The sequence below is a fragment of the Pongo pygmaeus genome, chromosome 10, assembly GCF_028885625.2.
Source record: "Pongo pygmaeus isolate AG05252 chromosome 10, NHGRI_mPonPyg2-v2.0_pri, whole genome shotgun sequence".
Taxonomy (NCBI): Eukaryota; Metazoa; Chordata; class Mammalia; order Primates; family Hominidae; genus Pongo; species Pongo pygmaeus.
The window spans coordinates 62,043,625-62,070,210 of NC_072383.2; the positions used below are offsets into that span (position 1 = coordinate 62,043,625).

The 26,586-nt window shown below is 39.1% G+C and overlaps 1 protein-coding gene, 1 long non-coding RNA gene and 1 other non-coding gene across 4 annotated transcripts in view; 1 reads left to right on the forward strand and 2 right to left on the reverse strand.

The window, feature by feature from the left end:
* The window catches only part of KICS2 (KICSTOR subunit 2), a 29,039-nt gene extending 16,029 nt beyond the window's left edge, over positions 1-13,010 (reverse strand). The window contains exons 1-2 of one of the 2 annotated variants that reach the window (XM_054442274.2): positions 12,587-12,885; positions 6,297-6,582 (exon numbers count right to left, since the gene is read on the reverse strand). In XM_054442274.2, the coding sequence (XP_054298249.1) occupies positions 6,297-6,582; positions 12,587-12,821 (521 nt within the window). In that variant the 5' untranslated portion in view covers positions 12,822-12,885. Of the gene's footprint in view, positions 1-6,296; positions 6,583-12,586 lie in introns of both variants that reach the window. The other variant, XM_054442273.2, reaches the window with a different exon arrangement.
* On the forward strand, positions 12,915-26,356 carry LOC134737590 (uncharacterized). Its single transcript, XR_010122611.1, has 3 exons — positions 12,915-13,127; positions 18,516-18,625; positions 24,689-26,356. It is a non-coding gene; the product is annotated as an uncharacterized LOC134737590 (long non-coding RNA).
* LOC129011136 (U5 spliceosomal RNA) lies at positions 19,199-19,314 on the reverse strand. Its single transcript, XR_008493248.1, has one exon. It is a non-coding gene; the product is annotated as a U5 spliceosomal RNA (small nuclear RNA).
* Positions 26,357-26,586: the final 230 nt, after the last annotated feature.

Consider the following 26,586-nt stretch of genomic DNA (forward strand, 5'->3'; position numbering starts at 1 on the left):
GTAATTCCAGCTACTTTGGAGGCTGAGGCAGGAGAATCGCTTGAACCCAGGAGGCAGAGGTTGCAGTGAGCCGAGATTGCGCCGCTGCACTCCAGCCTGTGCAACAAAAGTGAAACTCCATCTCAAAAATAAAAAAAGTTATAAATTTACCAAAAAGGAAGCCTTTTTTAACACCATTCTACTGTGAAAACAACTGGCTTCCAGAAGAAGAAAACCAAAATACACTTTCCATTCATCTGTGAAAGCAGACTAGACATTGCAGTAACTCACATAGGACCTACATGTGAAATCAAGGCCAGAGGTTTAGATTCCATGCTATTCATCACACTCATTAATTTTTTAACACAAAGGTATTTCAGCATTTGAAACATAGTACTAGTCACAAAATTTGTTATTAAGAGTTCTGACATGGATCAGCTACACTGGGACATTCCCTGAAAGATAAATGGATCCTTTGGGAAGAGGATTAACTTTTTCAATACAACAGAATACCAAAATATGAATTATTTCTCTAGAACACTGAAACCATAAAGGAGAAATGTTTGGTGTAGCACAGATGCCAGATCAAAAAGTCTACAGAAAAAAGCACATTAACCTAGCAAAGGGCAAAATCATGTTAGTTGATACATAAAGGAATCCCACTTCCCAAAGAAAATCATTATACAGAAGTTCAAATTTTCAGAATTCCTTAAAGAATTTATGTTGTTCAAATTAACCCAAAGCCTCTAATTTAGATCATTTTCAGGCTAGGATGTGTCTGTGATCAGTCATTCCCTGTTAATTAGAGAAAGGCAGCATGGGTGGAAGATGGAAACTGTAGATGAAGAAAGACATCTCTTGTCCATACTGTAATCCAGTTCCATCCAACTCCATCAATATCCACTCAGAGGATGAGGGTTTAAACTAAGAACTGCCCTAAGAACTTTGAAAATTAAATCTGCAGGGAAAGGGAGAAACTCCTAAGGCTCTGGGAAATGGGGTGTTTCAAAGAAGGTTTAAAGATGATAGGGCCTGGGTGTGTGGCTTACACCTGTAATCCCAGCACTTTGGGCACCTGTAATCCCAGCACTTTGGAAGGCCAAGGCAGGAGGATGGCTTGAACGCAGGAGTTCAAGACCAGCCTGGGCAATATAGTGAGACACTGTCTCTGCAAAAAAATAAAATAATTATCCAGGGATGGTGGCATGCCTAGCCACTTGGCAGGCTAGGCCTAGTGGCAGGTGTAGTCCTAGCCACTTGGCAGGCATAGTCCTAGCCACTTGGCAGGCTGAGGTGGAAGGATCACTTCAGCCCAGGCAGTTGAGACTGCAGTGAGCCGAGAGAGCGCCACTGAACTCTAGCCTGGGTGACAGAACAAGACCTCATCTCGAAATAAATAAAGATGATAGGGCACAAATCTAATAAAATGAAAACAATTAATACTAATCAGTCCTAGGAGACACACACATACACGTGTACACACACACATCAGTAAGGTTCAGTACCTATTCTATCCTAGAGCTGACATCTTTCTCTTAGTCACCCAATTTTTTTGTATGCAGACCATGTATCATTATCACAGGGAATTTTGAAAACAGAGGTTTCTGGGCACACTAAGTTTTACCCTCTTAGGGAAGAGGAGGAAGGGCTCAGGGATGGATATTTTTCTTAAGCTTCCCGAAGAGTTCAGCAAACCACTTTTACATCAACGTTTGGGAATCACTACATGAGATCTCTTCCCCTTAGGAATCATATCCTTAACTGTACTTCAGTTTTGGGGTTTCAAAAAACTATGTTATTAAAAGGAAACATACTAATCAGATTGGAGGAAGAAATAAGACAGTATTTCCAAAAATATAAAATTTTTAAATGTTTAAAAAAAGTAAGTATATATTTATATGTGTAGCCTATTTCTCAGGAATGACAGCAAGAACTTGCTAACTTTAGGCCGGGTGCAGTGGCTCACACCAATCCTAGCACTTTGGAAGGCTGAGGTGGGAGGATCATTTGAGGTCAGGAGTTCAAGACCAGCCTGACCAACATGGTGAAACCCCATTTCTACTAAAGATACAAAAAAAATTAGCCAAGCGTGGTGGCGCATGCCTGTAATTTCAGCTAATTGGGAGGCTGAGGCAGGAGAATCACTTGAACCCCAGAGGCGGAAGTTGCAGTGAGCCAAGATCACGCCACTGCACTCCAGCCTGGGCAACACAGCAAGACTCCGTCTTAAAGAAAAAAAAAACATGCTAACTTTAGTTGCCTCTTAAAGACGGGAACTAAGTGGCTAAGGGGAAGGAAGAAGACTTTCCACTGTGTTACACTTTATAAATGTTGACCCATGTGAACATATTATATATCAAACAATTAAAAAAAAGAAAATTTAGAATATGTCACAAAAATCAAAGAGCTATGACAATAAAAAATAACAAGCAACTATAAAGAACATTTTGGAGACAACTGGGGAAATCTGAACATGGACTATGTATTATACAATGGCAGAAAATCAGTGTTAGATTTCCTGAATGTAAAAACTGTTTTTTTCATTCAGAACTGTGTTATGATTATGTATGGTTCTTAGAAGACAAAATCTGAGTATGTAGGAGGAAAGTGTCATGATGATTGTATTTTACTTCCAAATAACTCAGGGAAGTACAATCATATACAGAGAGAGATAAGGCAAATGTGGCAAAATGTTAACAATTTGTGAACAAAGGTGAAGGACAGTTATATGTTCATTGTACAGTCATTTTTTTTTAGTAACAGCTTTACTGTTAATTACTTCATGTACTATCCTTTTAAAGTGTACAATTCAATGGTTTTAATATATTTGCAGAATTGCGCAACCATCACCACAATCAATTTTAGAAAAGTCTCATGGTCCCCAAAAAAGCAATCCTGTGCCCATTAGCAATCACTCCTCCTTCCCCTCCAACTCCTGGCAACCATTTTCTGTGACTATGAATTTGTAATCTACTTGCTGTGTCTATGACTTTGCCTGTTCTGGGTATTTCGCATAATGGAAATTATGTGATTTCCATGTGGTCTTTTATGACTAGCTTCTTTCACTTAGCATAATGTTCTCAAGGTTCATCCATGTTGTTGCATGTGTCAGCACTTCATTCCTTTTTATTGCTGAATAATATTCCATCGTATGGATATACCACATTTATTTATACATTCATCCATTGGTCAATGGACATTTGGGTTGCTTCTGCCCTTTGGCTATTATAAGTAATGCTGCTATGAACATTCATGTCAATGGTTCTATGTGTGGACATATGTTTTCATTTTTCTTGGATATATACCTAGGAGCAGAATTGCTGATCACATGGTAACTATGTTCATTATACTATACTTGCAACTTTTTATAGCATCAAAAATTTCAAAATAAGAAATCAGAGGAAAACTTTTATAAAGAAAGAATAGGCTGGACACAGTAGCTCACTCCTGTAATCCCAGCACTTTGGGAGGCCGAGGTGGGTGGATTGCTTCAGCTCAGGAGTTTGAGACCAGCCTAGGCAACATGAAGAAACCCTGTCTCTACTAAAAGTGCAAAAAATTAGCCAGGCATAGTGGTGCACACCTGTGGTCACAGCTGCTTGGTGGGCTGGGGTGGGAAGGTCGCTGAGCCCTGGAGGTGGAGGTTGCAGTTTGCTGAGATCATGTCACTGCACTCCCGCCTGGGCAACAGAGCGAGACCATCTCAAAAAAAAAAAAGAAAAAGGAAAGAAAAGAAAAAGAAAGAATAGTAACATAATAATATATTAACCAAACTATCTTATGCTCAGAAAGACTTTGTATGTACGTGGTTGTAGGTAGCACACAACTCGTATTCCTAGCAAGAGAATATAGTAAATGCTTCCTAGGTCTTCTGAAGAACTAATTTATTGACTTACAAAATGATCAGCAAAGAGAAATTATTTATCTGGACTAGATAAAAAACATCTCAATTTTTAATAACAAGCAATGATGCATACACAAAAGAATATGGGCTCTGAAGTCACAGAGCTAAGCTGTATGACTCTAAGCAAAGTGTTCCACTTCTCTGGGACTCTATAAAAGGTGCACTATTTATACCTGTACTTCAAACTAGGTAACAGAGAAGAGGGTCTTGCATAGTGTCTGGCACACAGTAGTTGCTCAATACATGCTAATTTCCTTCAGAATAGGTATATATAAATATTTCCACCCTTATTTCCACCCTCCCCCTCTTTTCCTACAAGGTGAAAAATCAATTGCTGTTTTATTAAAGAACAATGACATTTTAGTTTTTAAACCATAAAACTGTATGAGTCTACTTCCAAGTTGTTTTATTTCTGGCCTTTCGTCTGAACTCTAGACCCCCATTTCCAAATGCCTGCTAAATCTTTACTCGAAAATCTGCTTGCAACTCACACTCAACTTGCCCCAATTTTAGCTTACTACCTTCCTTCTAAACCAGTTCAGTTCCTCTTGTCTTTTCAATTCTGTAAACAATATTATCATTAGAGGGGCAAAACCTAAGTATCATCTTTGACAGCAACCTCTCATTATTCCCACCATCCTGTTGACAAGACTTACAGACTTCTTGTCAGCATCTCCTTTCCCACTGTCTTGCAACCATGAGGCCCTCCTTCTGCCTATTAGGCTACCATCATAGCCTGCTAAACTAACCTTTTCTCCTGTAATCTCTCCCTTCACCATCCCATTGCACACACAGTGCCACAGTAATTAGTCTAAGATGAGAACATGATACTCCTGGTTCAAAACTTTTCATGGTTCCTCACTACTTACCAAATTAAGTACAAATTTTCAACCTGGAACACAACTATTCACTCATTTACTCAGCAAACATCTATTCAGCATCTACTATGTGCTAGGTTCTGTTCCAGGTGCTAAAGGCACAGCAGCTGTGACGGAGCTCACGTTCTAGTTTTTGAGAAAAGGAAAGAAAAAACACCCTAAACAAACAACAGTAACTTCAGATGGCAATAAATCAGGAGAATAAGATAGTGACTAAAAGCAGAATAGTTTTGGTAGGATAGTGAGAGAAGGCTTCTCTGTTTGAACCAAGACTTAAAGATGAGAAGATAACTACAGTAAGAACTTATAAGGGAGAAAGAATTGCAAGTACCAAAACCCTGAAGTCTTTTTGTATTCTGAAATATCCTCTCTTCTCAAAACACCTGCCGTCTTCTTTCCTACAGTTGCTTTCGAAATCCTACCTGCCGTTAAAAGCTCAATTCGGCTGGGCATGGTGGCTCATACCTGTAATCCTAGCACTTTGGGAGGCCAAGACAGGCGGATCACAAGGTCAGGAGTTCGAGACCAGCCTGACCAACATGGTGAAACCCCATCTCTACTAAAAATACAAAAAAAATTAGCCAGGCATGGTGGCATGTGCCTGTAATCTCAGCTACACAGGAGGCTGAGGCAGGAAAATCACTTGAACCCAGGAGATTACAGGCACTTAGTGGATGACTGCCTCCACTAAGAATACTTAAAATGAAACCTAAACTGTATGGCAGAAACTCTAAAAGCAATTACAAAGGAGTGTCCAACACATGTTAAAGAATGGCTTGTTCAAAGGAACAAGCAGATAAATCACTGATTACTTTAAAAGGGACAACATTTATTTGAATAATAATTTGTTAAAAATTCACATTATTTTCAGCCAGGTGCATTGGCTCAGACCTGTAATCCCAGCACTTTGGGAGGCAAAGACAGGTGGATCACTTGAGGTCAGGAGTTCAAGACCAGCCTGGCCAATATGGTGAGACCCCCGTCTCTACTAAAAAAAAAAAATACAAAAATTAGCTGGTTGTGGTGGCATGTACCTATAATCTCAGCTACTCAGGAGGCTGAGGCAGGAGAATTGCTTGAACCCAGGAGGTGGGGGTTGCAGTGAGCTGAGAACATGCTACTGCACTCCAGCCTGGGCAACAGAGTGGGATTCCATCTCCAAAAAATATGTATTTTCATATTATTTTACTATGTTACAATTTGGTTTCCAGAAAAAAGAAATTCCTATTATTTTATATACAATTCTCTTGTTGTGTGAACTCTTTCTTAGCAGCAAAATCGGTTATAATACAAGTTCTATGATTACTTCATTCTCGGTCTTTTGCTATTGCTTAGCAGCAGTGTGGTGTTAATAAGACCAACGAAGGTGCCTAATGTATACCTGTTGATTAATGAATATGTATAAAATGTAATCCAGTTATTTATTTCACAGTTATTTCATCACAGATTTTCATAAGAGTGTGGAGAAAAACTCTGAGCTTGTGTGGGATTGATAGGACAGCCACGTTTTCTCCCTCCCTCCTCCCCACACTGACCTGGAGCTGTATTTTTTCAGGATGGCATCCAAAAGGCCAACGAGCTCTTCAGCATTGATGAACTTCTGTGTGCTGAGGGTGTACATCTTCTCATAGAAGTCTGCGATCTCCATCCGAGCCTGAACAAAGAAGCAGAGCTGCTCTGACAGGTGGGAAAGGAGTTCTTCCACGTGAGGAGCAGTCCCACCCAGGGCACCACGGCCAGTCACCACCTTCTTCAGCTCATTATGCAACGAAGTATAGATGGTGCGGATGGAATCCTTCCTGCTGAAGAAAGACTGGCCCCCTGGTAGGCAAACGACATAAGCACATGACAAGTAAGAAGGAGAAACCGTAAGTACCAAACACCTACCAGCATGCAAAAGCAAAGAATCCAAACCCACAGAGCTCAGTAAGTTTTCATCTGCCATATTCTCTGTCTCCTATGATTGAGATATAAATAAATACTTTATGATTATCATAAATACTTTATGATTCATAATTTCCCTAAGGAATAAGCTAAACGAATACCTGATAGAATTCATTACTGTAGCAATGGACCTGCGTACAATTTGCTTACCCATGTACCAATTCTCCCCCACCCCGATTCAATGAGGATTCAGATTTACTTCAGAGCATAATTAACCTAGCAAATAACACCAACTGGAACTAAAAAGCCTACCTTTCACATAGATGTATTCAAAGCAAAAGAACACACAAATTATGAAACACTATTGTCATTCCTGCTATGTCATGATTTTTTTGTTTCTGCCTTAGAGTTGTATTTTCCTTTGAATCTTATCTTTTAGATCATACCAGAAAATTTAATACATACACATATATTCCCTCTATGCAAGAAAACAGACTACTGGGATCCCAGGAGAATAAAGAAAATCTTAGCACTCTTGACAAGATTGACACTATACATTATAAATAATAAGCACCACATTGTGAATTATTAAGACCAGGAACCAATTATAAATAACTGCTGCTGTAACCAGGGGATTCCAAAGGAAATCAGCAAAAAATAAAACCAAAAACACCTTTACATAGCCAAAAAGGATCAAATAGCATAGATATCATTTACTCACTTCTGTATGTACAAATGACCAATTATATTTCTAATTATAGAGCCAGCTTCATGGATGTTCCCTTAAGCAATTCTGCACCCACCAAAGGACCAGAGGCAAGATATTAGGAAAATGAAAAGGAAAAAAGAAACAGGGCAGGTTTAAAACAGTGATTTCTAGGAATATATTGAAAAACTCAGAGATGGACAAGAGTTTAAATTTTCTCTTCAATGAATTTACTATTCTAAACATATACCTGTAATTAGGAATAAAAATGTATTAAGGCATTTGTAAAATATCCTCTTAATAAATGAACCATTTTGCAATATTGATTTTAATTCATTGCTCGGTTTATGTTTCAAGAAATGAATCTTCCTTCCCTTACTACTAGGTAACCAACTTGTCCTAGTTTACCCAGGACTTTCCAGGTTTTAGCACTAGAAGTCTAGCTTCTCAGGAAATCTTTATAAGGTTTTAAAACAAAGTCCCACATCCTAGAAATCCCTCAGGCCTGGGCAAATTTTGAACAGTTGGTTACCCTACTTATTTCTGACACCCTAGACAAACTACAGATACTTTGAAAAGTGTTTTTCCAATATACTGTCTAAACCAGGGGTGTTCAAACTTTTGGCTTCCCTGGGCCACATTAGAAGAAGAATTGTCTTGGGGCACATATAAAATATGCTAACACTAACCATAGCTGATGAGGAAAAAAAAAAAAAAACGCACAAAAAATCTCATATTGTTTTAAGAAAGTTTAGCCAGGCATGGTGGCTCATGCCTGTAATCCCAGCACTTTGGGAGGCTGAGGCGGGAGGATCACCTGAGGTCAGGAGCTCGAGACCAGCCTGGCCAACATGGTGAAACCCCGTCTGTACTAAAAATACAAAACAATTAGCCAGGCGTGGTGGTGGGTGCCTGTAATCCCAGCTACTCGGGAGGCTGAGGTAGGAGAATCGCTTGAACCCGGGAGGCAGAGGCTGCAGTGAGTCGAAATCGTGCCACTGCACTCCAGCCTGGGCAACAGAGCAAGACTCCATGAAAAGAGAAGAGAAGAGAAGAGAAGGAAGGAAGAAAGGAAGAAAGGAAGAAAGAAAGGAAAGGAAAGGAAACAAAAGAAAAAAGAAAAGAAAGGAAGAAATAAAGGAAAGGAAAGCAAAGGAAAGAAAAGAAAAGAAGAAAGGAAGAAAGAAAGAAAGAAAGTTTATGAATGTGTGTTGGGCCTCATTCAAAGCCATCCTGGACTGCATGTGGCCCGCAGGCCACAGGTTGGAAAGCTTGTTCCAAACAGATTGAGTAGCTGGCACATCATTTCTCCAACTAATACCATTAAAGTCCATATGGGTACAGGTGGACCAGTTGTGACACCAATATCCCATACGGAACGGTTCCCTGCAGGGTTTGCCTTCCTCCCATGCCCATATTCAGTTTAGCTCTGCTGATTTTGTAGAGTGAAGGGTACAACATAAATAGACCTCTGTGCCCACATCTAGGATAAAACCTCTCGGCTTAGGAAGGTAATAAGAGTATCACATAAAACCTAAAAGCTGTGGAGGTCTGAAAGACTTGGTTTCAAATCCCAGCTCCCACGATTACAGGCTATGTTGATGTGCAAACTACTGAACCACTTTGAGCTTTAGTTGTCATTTTTAACATAAAACTGGTGATAGAGCTAAAAAAAAAAATGAAATAACATTTGGTGTGTAATGTGCCTGGAACAAAGAATATATTCTATAATACTAATTCCTTTCCCTTCTATTTATAACTGATACATTTTTTTAAACTCCTAATAATAATACATAATTGAGCTTCTGAAACTGTGGTGAACTGGGAGCTTCAAGTACTACAAAAAGAACAGCTATCTAGTACTATTAAACAGGGTGGCCTTGGTGAAAATTTTAACTTCGCATTGAAAGAGGGATATCATCTGTCTCTAGGACTTATGGGAGAAAAAAAGGATACCTAACTTCATCAGATTACCCTTATCTGGGGGAATGGAAACACTACATAACTACAAAGAATACCTTTAAAAGCTTATCGATAAAGGCTAATCACCAGCATGTGAAACCAAGTAAAGTGAAACTACTCTAAGGAAGAGATAGACCATCAACACATTTCTTTCAAACAGTTCTCTTTTCTCAAAGCTCTCAGGAACCCAATCCTATCTGTTCACTATCTTGGTTTGGAATATCCAATGGGGACTGACCTTTCTTCATGCTGGAAAACAAGGAATCAGAAACATCCAACTTCTTTCTCTTTTCAATATTTTGAATTTATAAAATATGATTACTTTGAATGATTTTTAGAAGGCTCTAGTTATAAATGCTCATAATTTCTCAAGATTTCAACAGTTTATCTTATGCCATGAAATTTTAAGTGTATTAAAGGAACGTGTAAAACATCTTGGGCATTTTATTCTCCAACTTCTTGCTAATAATAATTTTTAAACATCAGTTCTCAAGTTAAGTCATTTTCTACTATGCTAAATTTCAGCAACCCAAGGTTGAGGAAACTCTCCAGTAATGAAACAAAGGGAAGAAAAGTATGACCTTCTAAAATTCTCCACAGGCATTGAGTCAGCATATTTTAATCACTGATCCTTCCCCAAACAGGTATTATTCTCTCTTAAAGGAAAGAGAAGGAACCAAGATAAGGGCCCTACTCGAAGTTTTTCAGTAACAGGGTCAAGACAGGAAAAGAAAGCTGCCTGTCAAGGTCTATCTTTTGTCTAAAGGCCCTGCTTGCTTCTTTAATCAGGATTCACTGCTAAGGCCTCAAATAAATACCATCCATAAGAGAGGTTAAAAAAGACTCACTTTTTACTTGAAATTTGCTAAGAGAGTAGATCTTAAGTATTCTCACAATATACACATGAAAGAAAGAAGGATGGAAGATAACTATGTAAGGTGATGGACATACTAAGTAGCTCGATTGTGGTGATCATTTCACAATTTACATATACATGAAAAATCAAGTTGTACATCTTAAATATATATAATTTTATTTGTCAATTATATCTCAGTAAGGCTGAAAAAACTTTTCAGAATTATGTTTTAAATTTTTTAAAAGCACGCATAAACTTTTTGTTTTGCTTTCTAAAGAAAACTATATAAATGTTCTAATGAGCAAAGTAATTGGAGAACATGGGAATGTTTAAATGGCAACACGGAAGTTTTCTCAAGTTTTTAAGAAAATAGACAGTAAACCGGATAATTGTGAAGTCATATTGTAAGCACACAGATATCATATACACTCCAGTACCAAAAAAAATGTGCAAAGATAAAATTTAAATTCTGGAACTTATGTTTACTGTACGTGTAAATAAGTTATGAAGCATTAAATATACCATTTTCAGAATATTTACTCAGAAGTGAGGAGCCCACCTAGGAACCTAACAGTACCTGGGCATGTTTCACAGCACCAAATGTTGTGTAGGTCAGTTTCAAGGCATAGCCCTCATGCTCACCCATGCCAGCTGGGGTTCAAGCAGAACTAATCAATTTACACACTGAGGACCACTTTATAGAACCCAAGTCAGAGACAGTGAAGATCTTATATACACATTCTTACACACAGGGCAGCCAGTTCTGTTTACATAAAAACTTGGCTCATTCAACTTAAAACTAGAGTAGCAGATTTTTTTAAATGGAGTCAATAAATAGACTTTAGAAAATTCAACTGAACCCACTCAGGTTATATGCAAAATTATATGTACATATATATTTTTCTGGAGAGTAAGTACACAGCTTTCATCAAATTTCCATGGATAAGTTAATAAAAAAAAAAAAGCAAAGAATCATGGCACTTGAATCAGTCACCATTCTTTGAGGTGGGGGAGTCTAAAAACAACTAAAACTGCCTAAATATTACCTACCTTCAGTATTACAGCTAGAATCCACCCCATTTTCACATATATAAAAAACATATATCTGTATATATATTATACATAAATTATAATTTTCATACACATTTTTAATAAGTTATATGAATGCAAACTCCATCTGACAGTTCAAGGGCAGATATTTTGGTTTCGACTCTATCATCTACCCAACATAACTGCATATATAATGTGCTAATCTATAGAAAGGGGAATAATAACACCATAGCAGCAACTGCAAATTTGTGAGAAATGCCATTGTAAAAAGGGGAGGAAAAAAATAAGGTGAAACTATCTGACCAGTTTTTGCTAATAAATTAGCATACTAAATAAGTATGTATAAATCAACATACTTGCTGCAGCAATTACGATCTCAGGAAGCCCTGTCTCTTGAGTGTTCACTGAAAGCTCAATAAGATGTACATGGTCACCTTCAGGCAATATAAGGAAAGTAGGGGGCTGGTTAGGGAACGGGGGCAGTGGATCAAAATGAAATCTACACTAATTTTACGTTTCTATTCTCTGTATTTTATATACGTGTCCTTCACTCACATCAGACCTCACGCTTCTGAAAATTGAAGAGTCTAAAATAGGTCAAAGTACTGACTCTAAAACTCCTAGGATTCAAATATATTTATTTGTCATAATTAAGCAGTAATATTATTTTGTATGCATAATCCTTGCCTTTTACATCTATTATTTCCTTCTCATCTACTTATACTTATTGCTTCCACTAGTAAAAATCAGTTGAATCAGCTCTTGAATCTTATTTCAGAGGCAAGATGTACATGAAGTGCTAAGAGTGTTTACCATTTTCCCCTTAAGTCTCCTCTTGCTAGTGTTAGGCATATTTCTTGCCTTTCCTGCCCAATATTCATTTATTACTTTAGTCATTAAATATGTATTGGGGGACTATGAAGACGGGGTAGGACTCCAAATGTGACTCTCGGGCCTTAACCTTAAGAGGCCACACAACAGTGTTCAGTAATAGAACTAGGTTGTTTCGCAAAGTTTTGCTCTTCTGGCTGCAGCGTCACTAATTAAAACAATGAAGACATAGTTTGGTTAACTTCTCATTTATGGCATCAATCCATGCACGAGGCAAAAGGGCAAACCCTTCGGTTTGGGTCACAGCCCTGCAAAGAGCATCTACCCAGTTCGCCAATCTATCAGCAGCGCAGGCCGGTGGGCGGGGCTTGTGGAAGCCTAAGGAAGGAAAGGAACGGTGGGAGGAGATCTGGGAATGCCGAGTCGAGCCTGCGACTAGAAGTGACACAGAAACGGGAAACCCAAGCCACTGCCGACTGGGGAATATACCCCCTTTCCTTCCTCCTCAAGGGGCTCGGGGGGCGGGGCGGAGGTACCTAGTTTCTGCCCCAGGTAGGTGAGGCTGTGATAGACCTTCTCGGCCGCGGCCAGGTGCGCCAAGGCCGCCAGCAGCGACAGCCAGCTGCCCCCCGCGCTCTTGTTGGCCTCTCGTTCCTTCTCCACATTGTCCTTAGCCTTGTCGTAAGAGAAGATACCCAGGTGAGAGAAGAACGTCTCCAGCACCGCCTGTTCCACCGGGACCGGGGCGGCCAGCGGGATAGACTCCCCCATGCGAGCTGCACCCCAGCTCGACCCACGTGGCTCTCCTCGGTCTCGCACTTCCGGGTTCTGAGGGAACGGGCTTGCGCACAAGCGTGCGTGCGCGTGACCGCTTCCACCGGCGGACTCGTGAGCGCGCCACTGCCAGGACCGCTCCTGGGCCTTAGAGAAGACGCGGATAAGGGCCAAGGAAAGAGGGAGGTAGCAGTTCCTGAGCTCCTTCGGCGCTTCGGCTCCTGCAGCTCTGACTATTCGGACCCTCAAGGTAGAATAGGAGGTTGTCAGTTCCCTGCTCTCAGAAGTTGCCTGCGCTCTGAGGTGAGCTGACAGGCCCCTCCCTGTGTGGTTCGTCAGCGCTGGTGACGTCATGCAAACGTGACGTCAGCCCTGGCCAGAGCATCTGGCCTGGGCTCGCCAGGCACCTCGCTGGGCCGGCTGGGAGATGGGGAAGTGCCTGGAGTTGTGCCCACACTCACGGTAGGGACCCTAGTCAACCCTGACAGCTTCTGCACCAACTCAGGGAAGTGATTTGTTGAGATTAGAAGACTGACGGGTAAAGGTTGATCTCCCCATTGCCTAGTTTTCATCACATCACACACCACTGGTTAACTCTCACCTGTATCCCATTCTAGTTCTCCCGGGTCTGTGTTAGCCCTGCAGCTAATAAGCAGAGCCCCTGGCCCAAACTGCATTACCTTTCCTTAAAAAGTTATCTTTTTTTTTTTTTCTTTTTTTTTTTTTTCTTTTTTTTTTGAGACGGAATCTCGCTCTGTCGCCCAGGCTGGAGTGCAGTGGTGAGATATCGGCTCACTGCAGCCTCCACCTCCCGGGTTCAAACGATTTTCCTGCCGCAACCTCCCTAGTAGCTGGGATTACAGGCCAGCGCCACCACCGCGGCTAATTTTAGTATTTTTAGTAGAAACAGGGTTTCATCATGTTGGCCAGGCTGGTCTCAAACTCCTGGCTCAAGCAATCTTCCCACCTCAGCCTCCCAAAGTTTTGGGATTACAGGTGTGAGCCACCACCCCTGGCCAGAATGAAGGATACATTAATGTAAATTGTGCACGTTGTCATTTAGAATAATTACAAGTTCCTTTGGCATTTAAGAAACCCCATGAACCCGGCTCATACTTGTATGTCCACTACTTTGAAACACTACCCACTACTCAATAGTTTTTTCCTTTCTTCTTCCTTGTACATACTTATTTTTTGCTTCTTAGTCACACTATTTAATCGCATATATTTATATATCCCTTTCCCCAAGTGGTGAGATCCCTAGGGTACAGTAGGGTTCACTTACAGTTATAATCTTTTCATATTGGACGGCGCAGCCACGTTTGTTGAACAAATGAGAGAATTGCCTATTTTCGTTTTTTCTCAAACTAGAGCTGTTCTGCCATCATCACTACCTTTTAAAGGAAATCCCGCTAATCTAATTTTAATGAATAGGTATTATGCACCTGTTCCCTATACTCAAGAATGTAATTGGATAAGATCAACCCTGTTAGCAATGATACAAGGCATTTTTTTTTTTTTTGGTTGTTTTATTTTGTTTTGTTTTTGGACAGGGTCTCACTCTTTCCCCCAGGCTGGAGTTTCCCACAGGCTGGAGTTTCCCACAGGCTGGAGTGCAGTGGCATGACCTCGGCTCACCGCAACCTCCGCTTTCCAGGCTTTAGTGATTCTCCTGCCTCAGCCTCCCGAGTAGCTGGGATTACAGGCCAGTGCCACCACACCTGGCTAATTTTCGTATTTTTAACAGAGATGGGGTTTACACCATGTTGGCCAGGCTGGTCTTGAACTCCTGACTTCAAATGGTCTGCCCGCCTCGGACTCCCAAAGTGCTGGGATTACAGGCATGAGCCACTGCGCCCAGCTTCAAGGAAGTTTTTTTTTTTTTTTTTTTTTTTTGAGACAGAGTTTTGCTCTTGTTGCCCAGGGTGGAGTGCAGTGGCGCCATCTCAGCTCACTGCAACCTCCGCCTCCCGGATTCAAGCGATTCTCCTGCCTAAGGCCAGCCTCCAGAGTAGCTAGGATTACAGGCATGCGCCACCACGCCCTGCTAATTTTGTATTTTTAGCAGAGATGGGATTTCTGCATGTTGGTGAGGCAGGTCTGGAACTCCCGACCTCAGGTGATCCTCCTGCCTCAGCCTCCCAAAGTACTGGGATTGCAGGCATGAGCCACCGCGCCTGGCCAAGGCTGATTTTTAAACATGACAAAGGTGAAAGACAGAGAGTGAAGGGGGCAATCATACCATTTTGGAAGAATTAAGGAGGCTTCCTGGAGGAGAGTGTGATGATTCTTGATGAATAAATAGAGGTAATCAAAAAAAAAGTGTGGTACTATCACCAAAACCAATAGACAATAAAAGAGATTATAAAACTCATAAACATACCCACATAATATAAGAATTCCTTAGGTAATGAAGGTGACATTATAAATTAGTGGGGGAAGAAACATATTCAATTAATAGTGAAGGAAATATGCTTAACCGTGGGAAAATAGACTGTCACCTTGTTTCCTGAAGAAAAAAAAAGTGTAAAACACAAAACCAGAAACCGGAAAAAATACAAGTGACTAATTGATCTAAAGATAGAGAAGAGCCTTCTAAATATAAAAGAATTGGAAGAACTTAAAAAGGATGAGATTGATTTGACTGTATAAAATACCTAATGTAGATGACGGGTTGATGGGTGCAGCAAACCACCATGGCACATGTATACCTATGTAACAAACCTGCCCCATGTATCCCGAAATTTAAAGTATAATAATTTTTAAAAAATGACATCCTGGGGAAAAAATATCTGTAATATATATCAGACAAAGGTTTAATGTACTTAACATATCAAGATCTCTTACTAACCAACAAGAATAAAAGGACATGAATATATAAGTCCCAAAAGAAATATAAAACTCAAATAATTCTTTTTTAATGCTCAACCTCACTAGTAATCAAAGAAATGCAAAATAAACTATATTCTATGTTTCATCTACCAAACTAGCAAAAGAAACTGTTTAATTTTATTTCAATAGTTTTGGGGGTACAGGTGGTTTCTATAGGAATAAGTTCTGTAGTACTGATTTCTGAGAGTTTTGGTGCACCTGTCACCTGAGCAGTGTACACTATACCCAATATGTAGTCTGTTATCTCTCACCCCTCTCCCAACCTTCCCTGCGAGTCCCCAAAGTCCATTATATCATGCTTATGCCTTTGCATTCTCATAGGTTAGCTCCCAAAAGAAACATTTTAATTGCTGATAAATGTGCAATAAACATCTCCCCATTTTCCCCACCCCCCAGACCCTGGCAATCATCATTCTACTCTCTGCTTCTTTGAGTTCAACTTTTTTAGATTCGCCATATAAGTGAGGTCATAGAATATTAGTCATTCCGTGTCTGGCTTATTTCACTTAATGTAACATCCTCCAGGTTTATCCATGTTGTCACAAATGTCAGGATTTCCTTCCTTTTTATGGGTAAGTATTCCATTGTCTGTATTTACTACATTTTGTTTATCTCTTCATTCATTGACAGACACATTGTTTCTGTATCTTGACTATTGTGAGTAATCCTTTGGATATAAACGCAGAAGTGGAATTGCTGGATGGTATGATAGTTCTATTTTTAATTTTTTGAGGAACCTCCATACTATTTTTCCATAATGGCTGTATCAATTTATATTCCCACCAGCAGTGTACAAGGGTTCCTGTTTCTCTACACCCTCAGCAACACTTTTTATTACTTGTCTTCTTTTTTTTTTTTTTTTTTTTAATAGAGACAGTCTTGCTGTGTTGCTTAGGCTGGTCTCAAACTTTTAGTGTCAAGCAGTCCTCCCACCTCAGCCTCCCAAAGTGCTGGAATAACAGGCATGAGCCACCCCGCCTGGCCATTTTTTCGATAATAGCCATTGTAACAGGTGTGAGGTGATATCTTATGGTTTTGACTTGCATTTTCATGATGATTAGTTATGTTGAGTTTGTTTTAATGTATCTGTTGGCTATTTTTATGTCTGCTTTGGAAAACTGTCCATTCACATCCTTTGCCCAATTTTTAATTGGGCAATTTGTTTTCTTGCTGTTGAGTTGTATGAGTTCCTTACATATTTTGGATATTAACTCATTACCAGATATATGGTTTGCAAATATTTTCTCCCATTGCATAGGTTACCCTTTCATTTTGTTGATTGTTTCCTTTGCTATGCAGAAGCTTTTTAGTTTGATGTAGTCCAACTTGTTTATTTTTGCTTCTGTTGCCTATACTTTGGGTGCATATATGAAAAATCATTGCCAAGACCAATGTCCAGTGGCTTTCCCCCTATATTTTTTTCTAGGAGTTTTATAATTTCAGGTCTGATATTTAAGTCTTTAACCCATTTCAATATAATTTTTGTGGAGGGTGTAAAGTAAGGGTATAATTTTACCCTTTTGCAGGTAGATACCTTAGATACCTAGTTTTTCCAACACTATTTATTGAAGAGACCATCCTTTACCTGTTGTGTATTCTGGATGCCCATGTCAAAGATTAGTTGACCATATATGTGTGGGTTTATTTTTAAGCTCTGTATTCTTTTCCATTGGTCTCTGTGTCTGTTTTTATGCCAGTACTACACTGTTTTGATTAGAATAGCTCTGTAATATAATTTGAAAACAGGGAGTGTGATATCTCTAGCTTTGTTGTTGTTATTCAAGATTGCCTTGATTGGCCAGGTGCGGTGGCTCACGCCTGTAATCCCAGCACTTTGGGAGGCTGAGGTGGGCAGATCATGAGGTCAGAAGATCGAGACCATTCTGGCTAACACACTGAAACCCTGTCTCTACTAAAAATACAAAAAAATTAGCCAGGCGTGGTGATGGGTGCCTGTAATCCTAGCTCCTCGGGAGGCTGAGGCAGGAGAATGGCATGAACCCAGGAGGCAGAACTTGCAGTGAGCCGAGATTGCGCCACTGCACTCCAGCCTGGGCGACAGAGTGAGACTCCATCTCAAGAAAAAAAAAAAAAAAAAAGATTGTCTTGATTATGTGAGGACTTTTGTGGTTCCATATGAATTTTGGGATTGTTTATTTCTATGAAAAAAATGCCATTGGAAGTTTGATAGAGATCACATTGAATCTAGATTGCTTTGGGGACTATAGACATTTTAACAATACTAATTCTTCAATCTGTGAACATATCTTTATTTGTGTCTTCATTTTCTTTCATCAATGTCTTATTGTTTTTAGCGTACAGATTTTTCACCTCCTTGGTTAAATTTATTCATAATTATTGTATTGTTTTTGATGCTATTATAAATGAGATGTTTTCTTAATTTCTTTTTTAGGTAGTTTATTGTTAGTGTATAGAAATGCAACCAATTTTCATTTGTTGATTTTGTATCCTGCAACTTTACTGAATTGGTTTGTTAGTTCTAATTTATTTATTTATTTATTTATTTATTTATTTATTTATTTCTCTCTCTCTCTTTCTTGCTTTCTTTCTTTCTTTCTCTTTCTCCTTCCTTCCTTCCTTCCTTTTCAATCTCTCTCTCTGTCTCTCTTTTGAGACAGGGTCTTGCTCTGTCATCCAGACTAGAGTGCAGTAGCATAATCACAGCTCACTGCAGCTTTAACCTCCTGGGCTTAGGTGATCCTCCCACCTCAGCCTCTGAAGGAGCTGGGACTACAGGCCCACGCCACCACACTCAGCTAATTTTTTTATTTTTTGTAGACAGGTGCCGCTCTGTTGCCTAGGATGATCTCAAACTCCTAAGCTCAAGCAATCCTCCTGCCTCGACTTCCCAAAGCGCTGGAATTATGGGTGTGAGCCACTGTGCCCAGGTGGGTTTTCTATATATCAGATTATGTCATATGCAGAGATAATTTAACTTCTTTTCTGATTTGGATGACTTTTATTTCTTTTTCTTGCCTAATTAACTCTGGTATATTCCTTCTTTAATGTGTTGAGAGTTTTTATCATGAAAGATGTTGAATATTATTAAATGCTTTTTCTTGCATCTACTGAATTGATCATATGATTTTTATACTTTGTTTAGTTAATGTGAAATATCACATTAGTTGATTTGCCTATGTTGAACTATCCTTGCATCTCAGGAATAAATCCTGCTTGATCTTAGTGTATGATACTTCTAATGTGGCATTGAATTTTGCTTGCTAATATTTTGTTGAGGATTTTTGCCTGTAGAGCCAGAAGTCAGGGATATTGGCCTATAATTTTCTTTTCTTTGTAGTTATCTTTATCTGGCTTTGATGCGAGGTTAATGCTGGCCACATAAAATGAGTTTGGAAGTGTTCCTTTCTCTTCAGTTTTAAATGCTTGGTAGAACTCACCCATGAAACTATCTGGTCTGGGCTTTTCTTTTTTTTCCTTTCCTTTCTTTTTTGTTTTTTACTAGCCCTGACAAAGGAAGACCTCAAAAAATTAGCTAAAAACTCAGAGTCTTTCCTTTCCACAGGAATCTTGAGTAAAAGGTGAAAAATTTATGTGACCTGAAAACAAGCCAGAATATTGCTGGGTTTTCCTCTATTGGGAAGTTTTTGGTTACTGGATCAATCTCCTTACTCATAATTGGTCTGTTCAGATTTTCTGTGTCTTTGTGATTCAGTCTTGGTAAATTGTATGTTTCTAGAAATTAGAGTACTACCTTGAACTTAACAGGTGTTCATTAAATATTTAATTGACTGATTCTTCTTGTCTCATAAGAATGGTATAAGAAAATACATAGTGTTAATGTCATGTCAAGCTGTTAAAACGTTAAAGTTATAATGTGAGAAGTTACTTTGAATGGTTCAGCCCATGAGCAGGATATTTTGTATAGCAGCAATAACTATTTGTTTATTTTTATTTTTTTAGGGACAGGGTCTTGCTATGTTGCCCAGGCTGGTCTCAAACTCCTGGACACAAGTGATCCTCCTGCCTTGGCCTTCCAAAGTGCTGGGATTACAGTCATGAGCCACCACACCTGGCTCATTATTTGTTATTGGTAACATATTAGATATCTATTGCTGCATAATGAATAACCCCAAAACTTAGTGGCTTAAAACAATAAAAATCATTTATTATCTCTCACAATTTCTGTGAGTTGGGAATTCAAAAGTAGATCAGTTGGGCAGTTCTATGTCAGTCTCTTATAAAGTTTCAGTCAGATGTTGGCAAGGGCTGTAGTCATCTAAAGTCTGGTCTAGAGCTGGAGAATCCCCTTCCACAGTGGCTCTTTCACATTCTTGGCAGCTTGGCATGAGCTATTGGCCACATGGGGCTCTCCACAGGACGGCTTGAGTGTCCTCACAGAATGGTCACTGGCTTATCCTGGAGCAGGTGGTTCAGAGACCAAAGCAGGAGCTGCAATGCCTTTTATCACTTAGCCTCGGAATTCACACATCACCTCTGCCATATTCAGAGCCACCCTCGACTGAATTTGAGCAGGAGACTAGTGAAGAATCTGAATGCTAGGAAGCAAGCATCACTGGAGGTTATCCTAGAGGCTGGCTTCCACAGGTGATGACATTTTCAGCATAGAGATTTATTTGTCTTCTAAAAATATGTAAGGATGGAAGCCTTAACTGCTGCTTCAGTAATATTTTATTACTCAAGAAGCTGTTTCTTAATTTCAGGCAAAATCTCTCTTAAGTCTAGAAAAACAACTCTGCTCGAGACCATTGATTTGGTATTGCTCTTCACAGGTCTTTGAAAATAACCCTCGTGACAATGCCAGTGAAAAAAACATTTCAGTTATAACTACCCATTTTGGGGACAAAAGGACTTTAAGAACAAAGCAAGGCATTCATTCTTTCATTTATTCAATAAACAATGGACTACATTTAAAATGTTTTTAGAGATGAGGTCTTGCTCTGTCACCCAGGCTGGAGCACAGTGCTGTAATTGTAGCTCACTGCAGCCTCGCTCCTGGGCTCAAGCGATCCCGATCCTGCTTCAGCCTCCTCTGTAGCTAGGACTATAGGCACATGTCATCGTGCCTGGCTAATTTTTAAAATTTATTTTTTAGAGCTGGGGTCTTGCTATGTTGCCCAGGCTTGTCTTAAACTCCTGGCCTCAAGCAGTCCTTCCACCTCAGCCTTCCAAAGTTCTGGGATTACAGGCATGAGCCACTGTACTGGCTTCGATGAAATTTCATTTGTGGCCAATATATACAAAGTAACATATTCCAAAAATGATTTTACAGTTTGTGATTATGCCAGTTAATTACTACCTGAAGTTGATATTATTTGGGCTTACTTCCCTTTTCCTAATCAATTTTCTAGATGTGACACTAACAGTAAAACTATAATTGATACAGCACTTACTATGTGCCAAGTACTTTATACATCTTTTAATATAGTATTTTTTTAGTCTTTGAGATGAGGTTTCACTATGATGCCCAGGCTGGTCTCGAACTCCTGAGCTCAAGCAGTTCTCCTGCCGTGGTGTCCCAAAGTGTTAGAATTACAGGCATGAGCCACCACGCCCGGCCAAGTGCTTTATATATGACTTATCTTCTTGTAAGTCTTCAAGGTAGGTGTACTTTTAACCACTTGATTATGGAGAAACTAGGGCTCCAAAAAACTAAGTAACTTGTCCAAATTCACAGAACTAGTAATTGATAAGGCTAAGATACAAACCAAGGTTTGTGTAGCTTTCCTTCATAAACCTGGCTGCTGTTAGTGAGTTGTCTACACACACACAGGCCTCCCACCTGAGTAGTAAGAGATTTCCACTTGTTATTCAGGCAATGTCAAATTGTTTCTGCAGTTATCTTTCTTACCGTATCAACAGTGTGATTGAAAGATACTGTTTCAGGGAGAAGTCTTCTTTGGCTTACCAAGAATCAAATATTTGACACAGAACAAACGTTTTCATTTTTTTTTTTTTCAGATCATTTGCTAAAAGTACCACACAATTAGCAATACATTATTACATTTTTTTTTTTTTTTTTGAGACGGAGTTTCACTCTGTCACCCAGGCTGGATGCAGTAGCATGGTCTCGGCTCACTGCAACCTCTCTCTCCTGGGTTCAAGCAATTCTCCTGCTTCAACCTCCTGAGTAGCTGGGATTACAGGCATGCGCTACCACGCCCAGCTAATTTTCGTATTTTTAGTAGAGACAGGGTTTCACCATGTTGGCCAGGCTGGTTACAAACTCCTGACCTCAAGTGATCCGTGCGCTCGGACTCCCAAAGTGCTGGGATTACAGGCATTAGCCACCATGCCTGGCCAACATCTTACTTTCAACTAAATTACTTTTCCTTTCATATGACAACACTCACACATAAACACACTCTTATTTACACTTAATTAGCTCTTCCCATTTTGTTTTTCTACATACCTAATTATAATGAGATTTTAAAATCAAGGTTAGGGAATTATATAGAGCAATGGAGTAAGAAACTAATCCAAGCTTCAAGAGAGAAATAATATTTTAAATCTGTTCTCTAAATAACCATTGCCCAGTGTTGGTCTAAAGCCATACTATCAGATATGGTAGCCACCAGCAACATGTGGCTATTTACATTTTAAATGAATTTAAAATGAAATTTTTAAAAATATACTTCCTCAGTTGTGCTAGTCACATTTCAAACGTTCAGTAGCCTCCTGTGGCTAGTGATTGCCATATTGGACAGCACAGATAAAGAAATTTTCATCATCACAAAACTTTCTACTGGACAATGCTAGAAAGAAACAATGTTATAAGAAAGACTTGCACAGATCAGATAAACCAAAATAAACCAAAATGAACAGCAAAATCCATGTGTTATTTTAAATCCTTTTTCACACTTTCATTCTTTTTGACAATGTATATATTTATGTTTTCTTTTTAAATTATATATGTATATACATTAAGTACTCAATAAATTTACCTATGATTTTGAATTTAGAAAGAAATGTATGTGTGTACCTATATATGCAGATTTCTTTCTAAATACAAAATAATCATTTATAAATATATTGAATATTTCGTAAATTATAGGAGTTATGCTAAGTGCTTTACATGAATTGACTCATTTAATCCTTAGTACAATGCTGTGTTTATTGTGAAAAATTTGGAAGACATATAGCATATATAGAAAAATTTGGAAAAATAAAGCATATAAAGAAAATAAAGCATATAGAAAAATAAAGCATATTAATCCCCAAACTAAGATAACCACTGTTGACATTTCTAGTGAATGCTGTGGTATGCTGCCCAGATCCCAAGATACAGCTACCAGGAATGTTGGCTGTTGCTGGCTCATAGTTTAATTCCTCTCTAAAATTGTCTTCAGTGAGGGAAACTGCCTCACCCAACATTCCCCTCCTTGGGTCAGCTCAAATCCAACGACTGGTCAGTTGTGGAGGTACAAAGGCATCAAGTCAATTGGCACAATCTGGGATATCCCAGCTTTAGAGTGTCCCATGAGACAAGTTAAAGCCTCTGTGGCAACTGCCCTGCAATTCACCCTCCCCCTCTGCCCAGTCCTGCCCCTGCTTCCGTTAACAGGTGCTGTTCCTGAGCATTCTCACCAGTAAATCACCTGCATACAAACCTCTGCTTCAGAGTCTGTTTCCTGAAAAACTCAACTGAAGTCAACATTTTTGGAATATAAGTTCCATTTTTTTTCTTTTTGCATCCGTCCATTTAAAATTTTTAAATATGTATTTATTTTGCTCTAAAACATTTGAAATTTTCTTATTATTTTATATTAAATGTTTAGTTGATAATACTTTATAGATAATTTAGCATGTAACTATCTGCAACAGTATTTTTTTTTCTAGATGGGATCTTGCTCTGTCGCCCAGGCTGGAGTGCAGTGGCATGATCTCAGCTCACCACAACCTCCAGGTTCAAGTAATTCTCATGCCTCGGCCACATGAATATGTGAGTAGCTGAGATTACAGGCATGCACCACCATGCCCAACTAATTTTTGTATTTTTAGTAGAGATGGGGTTTCGCCATGTTGCCCAGGCTGGTCTCAAACTCCTGGCCTCATGTGATCCGCCCTCTTCAGGCTCCCAAAGTGCTGGGATTACAGGTGTGAGCTACCACACCTGGCTCACAACACAATTTTTAACAGCCACCTGGGATTCATATGGCACGTGACACTCAGTCAATCTTGTATTGTTGGATATTTTGGTATTTCCTGGTTTTTCTGTGGCCAGCCCTAAAACTTAGCAGAGAAACACCCATTCCCAAATCCCTTCTCACTAACCTACCTCTACAATATCTAGGAATATTTAGTTTTGTAGCCTCACTTACAAGTTCCAGCCATTGAGAAATAAGCTCAAGTTTTGTGAGAGTTGAGGGGGAAGTTCCAGGAAACATTTTGCCTTCCAGATAAAATGGGACAGCCAAAGCTGGTACCATCTCTTACCTATTTCTTCTTGGTAAGGAATGAGATGTTCAGAGCTATCGTACCCATTTTTCATCCACGAGAGAAAAGAAATTAGATACTTGGCTTTGACAAAATCACTGAACATTTAAACCAATGCTAGCAACTGCCTATCTCTGGATTTCTTGATATGATGAGTAAACTAAGTATTTTTTTAATCTATTGTGTTTGGCAGCTTAAATGTCACTATTCCTTACATTCATAATTTGAAGTATGCAGTGATAAACATCATTGTATGTAAGTACTTGAATAGCAACAACTTAACATAAAAGTCAGGGAATTAGGACCCTACGTTTTCAGCATATTTTCTGCTTGAACTTGTGCAGCTCTGACCCTAACCTTCTCTCCCATTTTATTTTTCTTGTGGGAACCAGAAAAATAATGCACATAAGGTTTTTTGAAATTTTCTGTTTCCATAAGCAATCTTGGATAAATAATTTTATCATATGTGCTAAATCTCAATAGGAATAAGAATTTTGACAGTGAGGCAATCAGTCATTTTCCATAAATTTTTTTAGGCTTTTAAAAATCTCGTCAATACTGACAAGCTAACCTATTCAGCTTCTCCAGTTGTGTACTTCGAAAAGGCAGTAGTGGTTGGAAGAGGAAATAGACCTTTTGTAAGTCAGAACCTTATCTCTTCAAATAGGATGTTTTAGCAAATGCACCATTCCATAGTGTTCATATCCACTTGTACAGAATCGTCAAGGTTTTTCTGGAGCAAGTTTTGTATGAACTGAGTTGCATTCTAGACCAAGCCTTGGATTAACTCTCCATGTACTTCCTTGGAATCATTCAGGTCTCCAGGGTTGGGATGTTTTATTTCCTCAGCATAAGCATGAAGCATCAAAGAAACTGAACTGACTAACATTTGAAGCAAAAAGGAACAATAGTGAATTGAAAAATATTTATTGAAATTGTTTGATTTCAGCGTTCTAGTGGCAGACACTTAATAATGCAAACCTGAGTCTAATGAGTCCACCTCCATATCTCCCACTTACCCAGTCTTGAGGCTGCTTCTAATTCTACAGCCCCAGAAACCTTGAGTTGGCTGGTTCTGGCTCAAAGCAAAGATATGGGAATGCTTTTGGATATTGTAGAGGATCAGAATATCCAGATCTGAAGTATCCAAGACAGATGTTTTGACTCATTACCACTAGTGTCTTTAGGACAGAAGACAGCTCCAGACCTGGCCAGACTGCCAGCAGTTTGCTCCAGACTAGACTTTCATTCATGGGCAAAGATTAAAACTGGACTAGCACAATCAACAGAGTGAAAAGCAACCTACAGAAGGGGAGAAAATATTTGCAGATTCTGTATCTGATAAGAGCTCAGTATCTATTATATAAAAAGAACTCTTGCAGGTCAACAAAAAGAGCCCTAATTTTAAAATGAGCGGAAGACTTGAATAGACTTTTATGTAAAGAAGATATATAAATGGCCAACAAGCATATGAGAACATAGATACTCAAGATTACTAATCATTAGAGAAATGCAAATCAAAACTACAATTAGGTACTGCCTCACATCTATTAGGCTAGTCAAAAAAAAAACAAAAAACAGGTGTTGGCATGGATGTGGAGAAATTGGAACCTTCGTGCACTGTTGGTAGGAATGTAAAATGGTGCAGCTGTTGTGGAAAAAAATGTAGAGGTTCCTCAAAAAATTAAAAATAGAACCACCAGCAATTCTACTTCTGGATAATTATCTAAAAGAATTGAAAGCAAGATCTTGAAGAGAGGTTCCTACACCCATGTTCGTAACAGCATTATTTGCAATAGCCAAGAGGTGGAAGCAGCCCAAATGTCCATCAAGGAATGAATGAATGAAGAAAAATGTTACATACATACAGTAGAATATTATTCAGCCTTAAAAGGGAGGAAATCCTGTTATATACTGCATGTGTGAACCTTGAGGATATTATGCTAAGTGAAATAAACCAGTCACAAAAAGACATGTATTATGTCACTTATATGTAGTAACTAGAGAAATCAAATTAATAGAAACAGAGTTGAATGATGGTTACCAGGGACTGGCTGGAAGGGAAAAATGGGGAGTTGTTTAATGGATGTAGAGTTTCAGTTTTACACAGTGAAAAGGTTCCGGAGATCTGCTGCACAGCAGTGTGAATATGCATAACATTACTGAACTGTAGTGTTTTTTTACCATAATAAAGTTATTTTTTTAATGAACTAGGCATCAAAGTTGGGTAAGCAAGGGACAGTTTATTTACCTGAATTCTGTTGCCTCCTCTCATCAACTGTTGATCCCACCCCAGGATTTGTTGTGTGTCTTAGTATGGTAACATCATTAAACATATCTTAAACATTTTTTTTTTTTTTTTTTTTTTTTTTTGAGACAGAGTCTCGCTCTGTCACCCAGGCTGGAGTGCAGTGGTGTAATCTTGGCCCAGTGC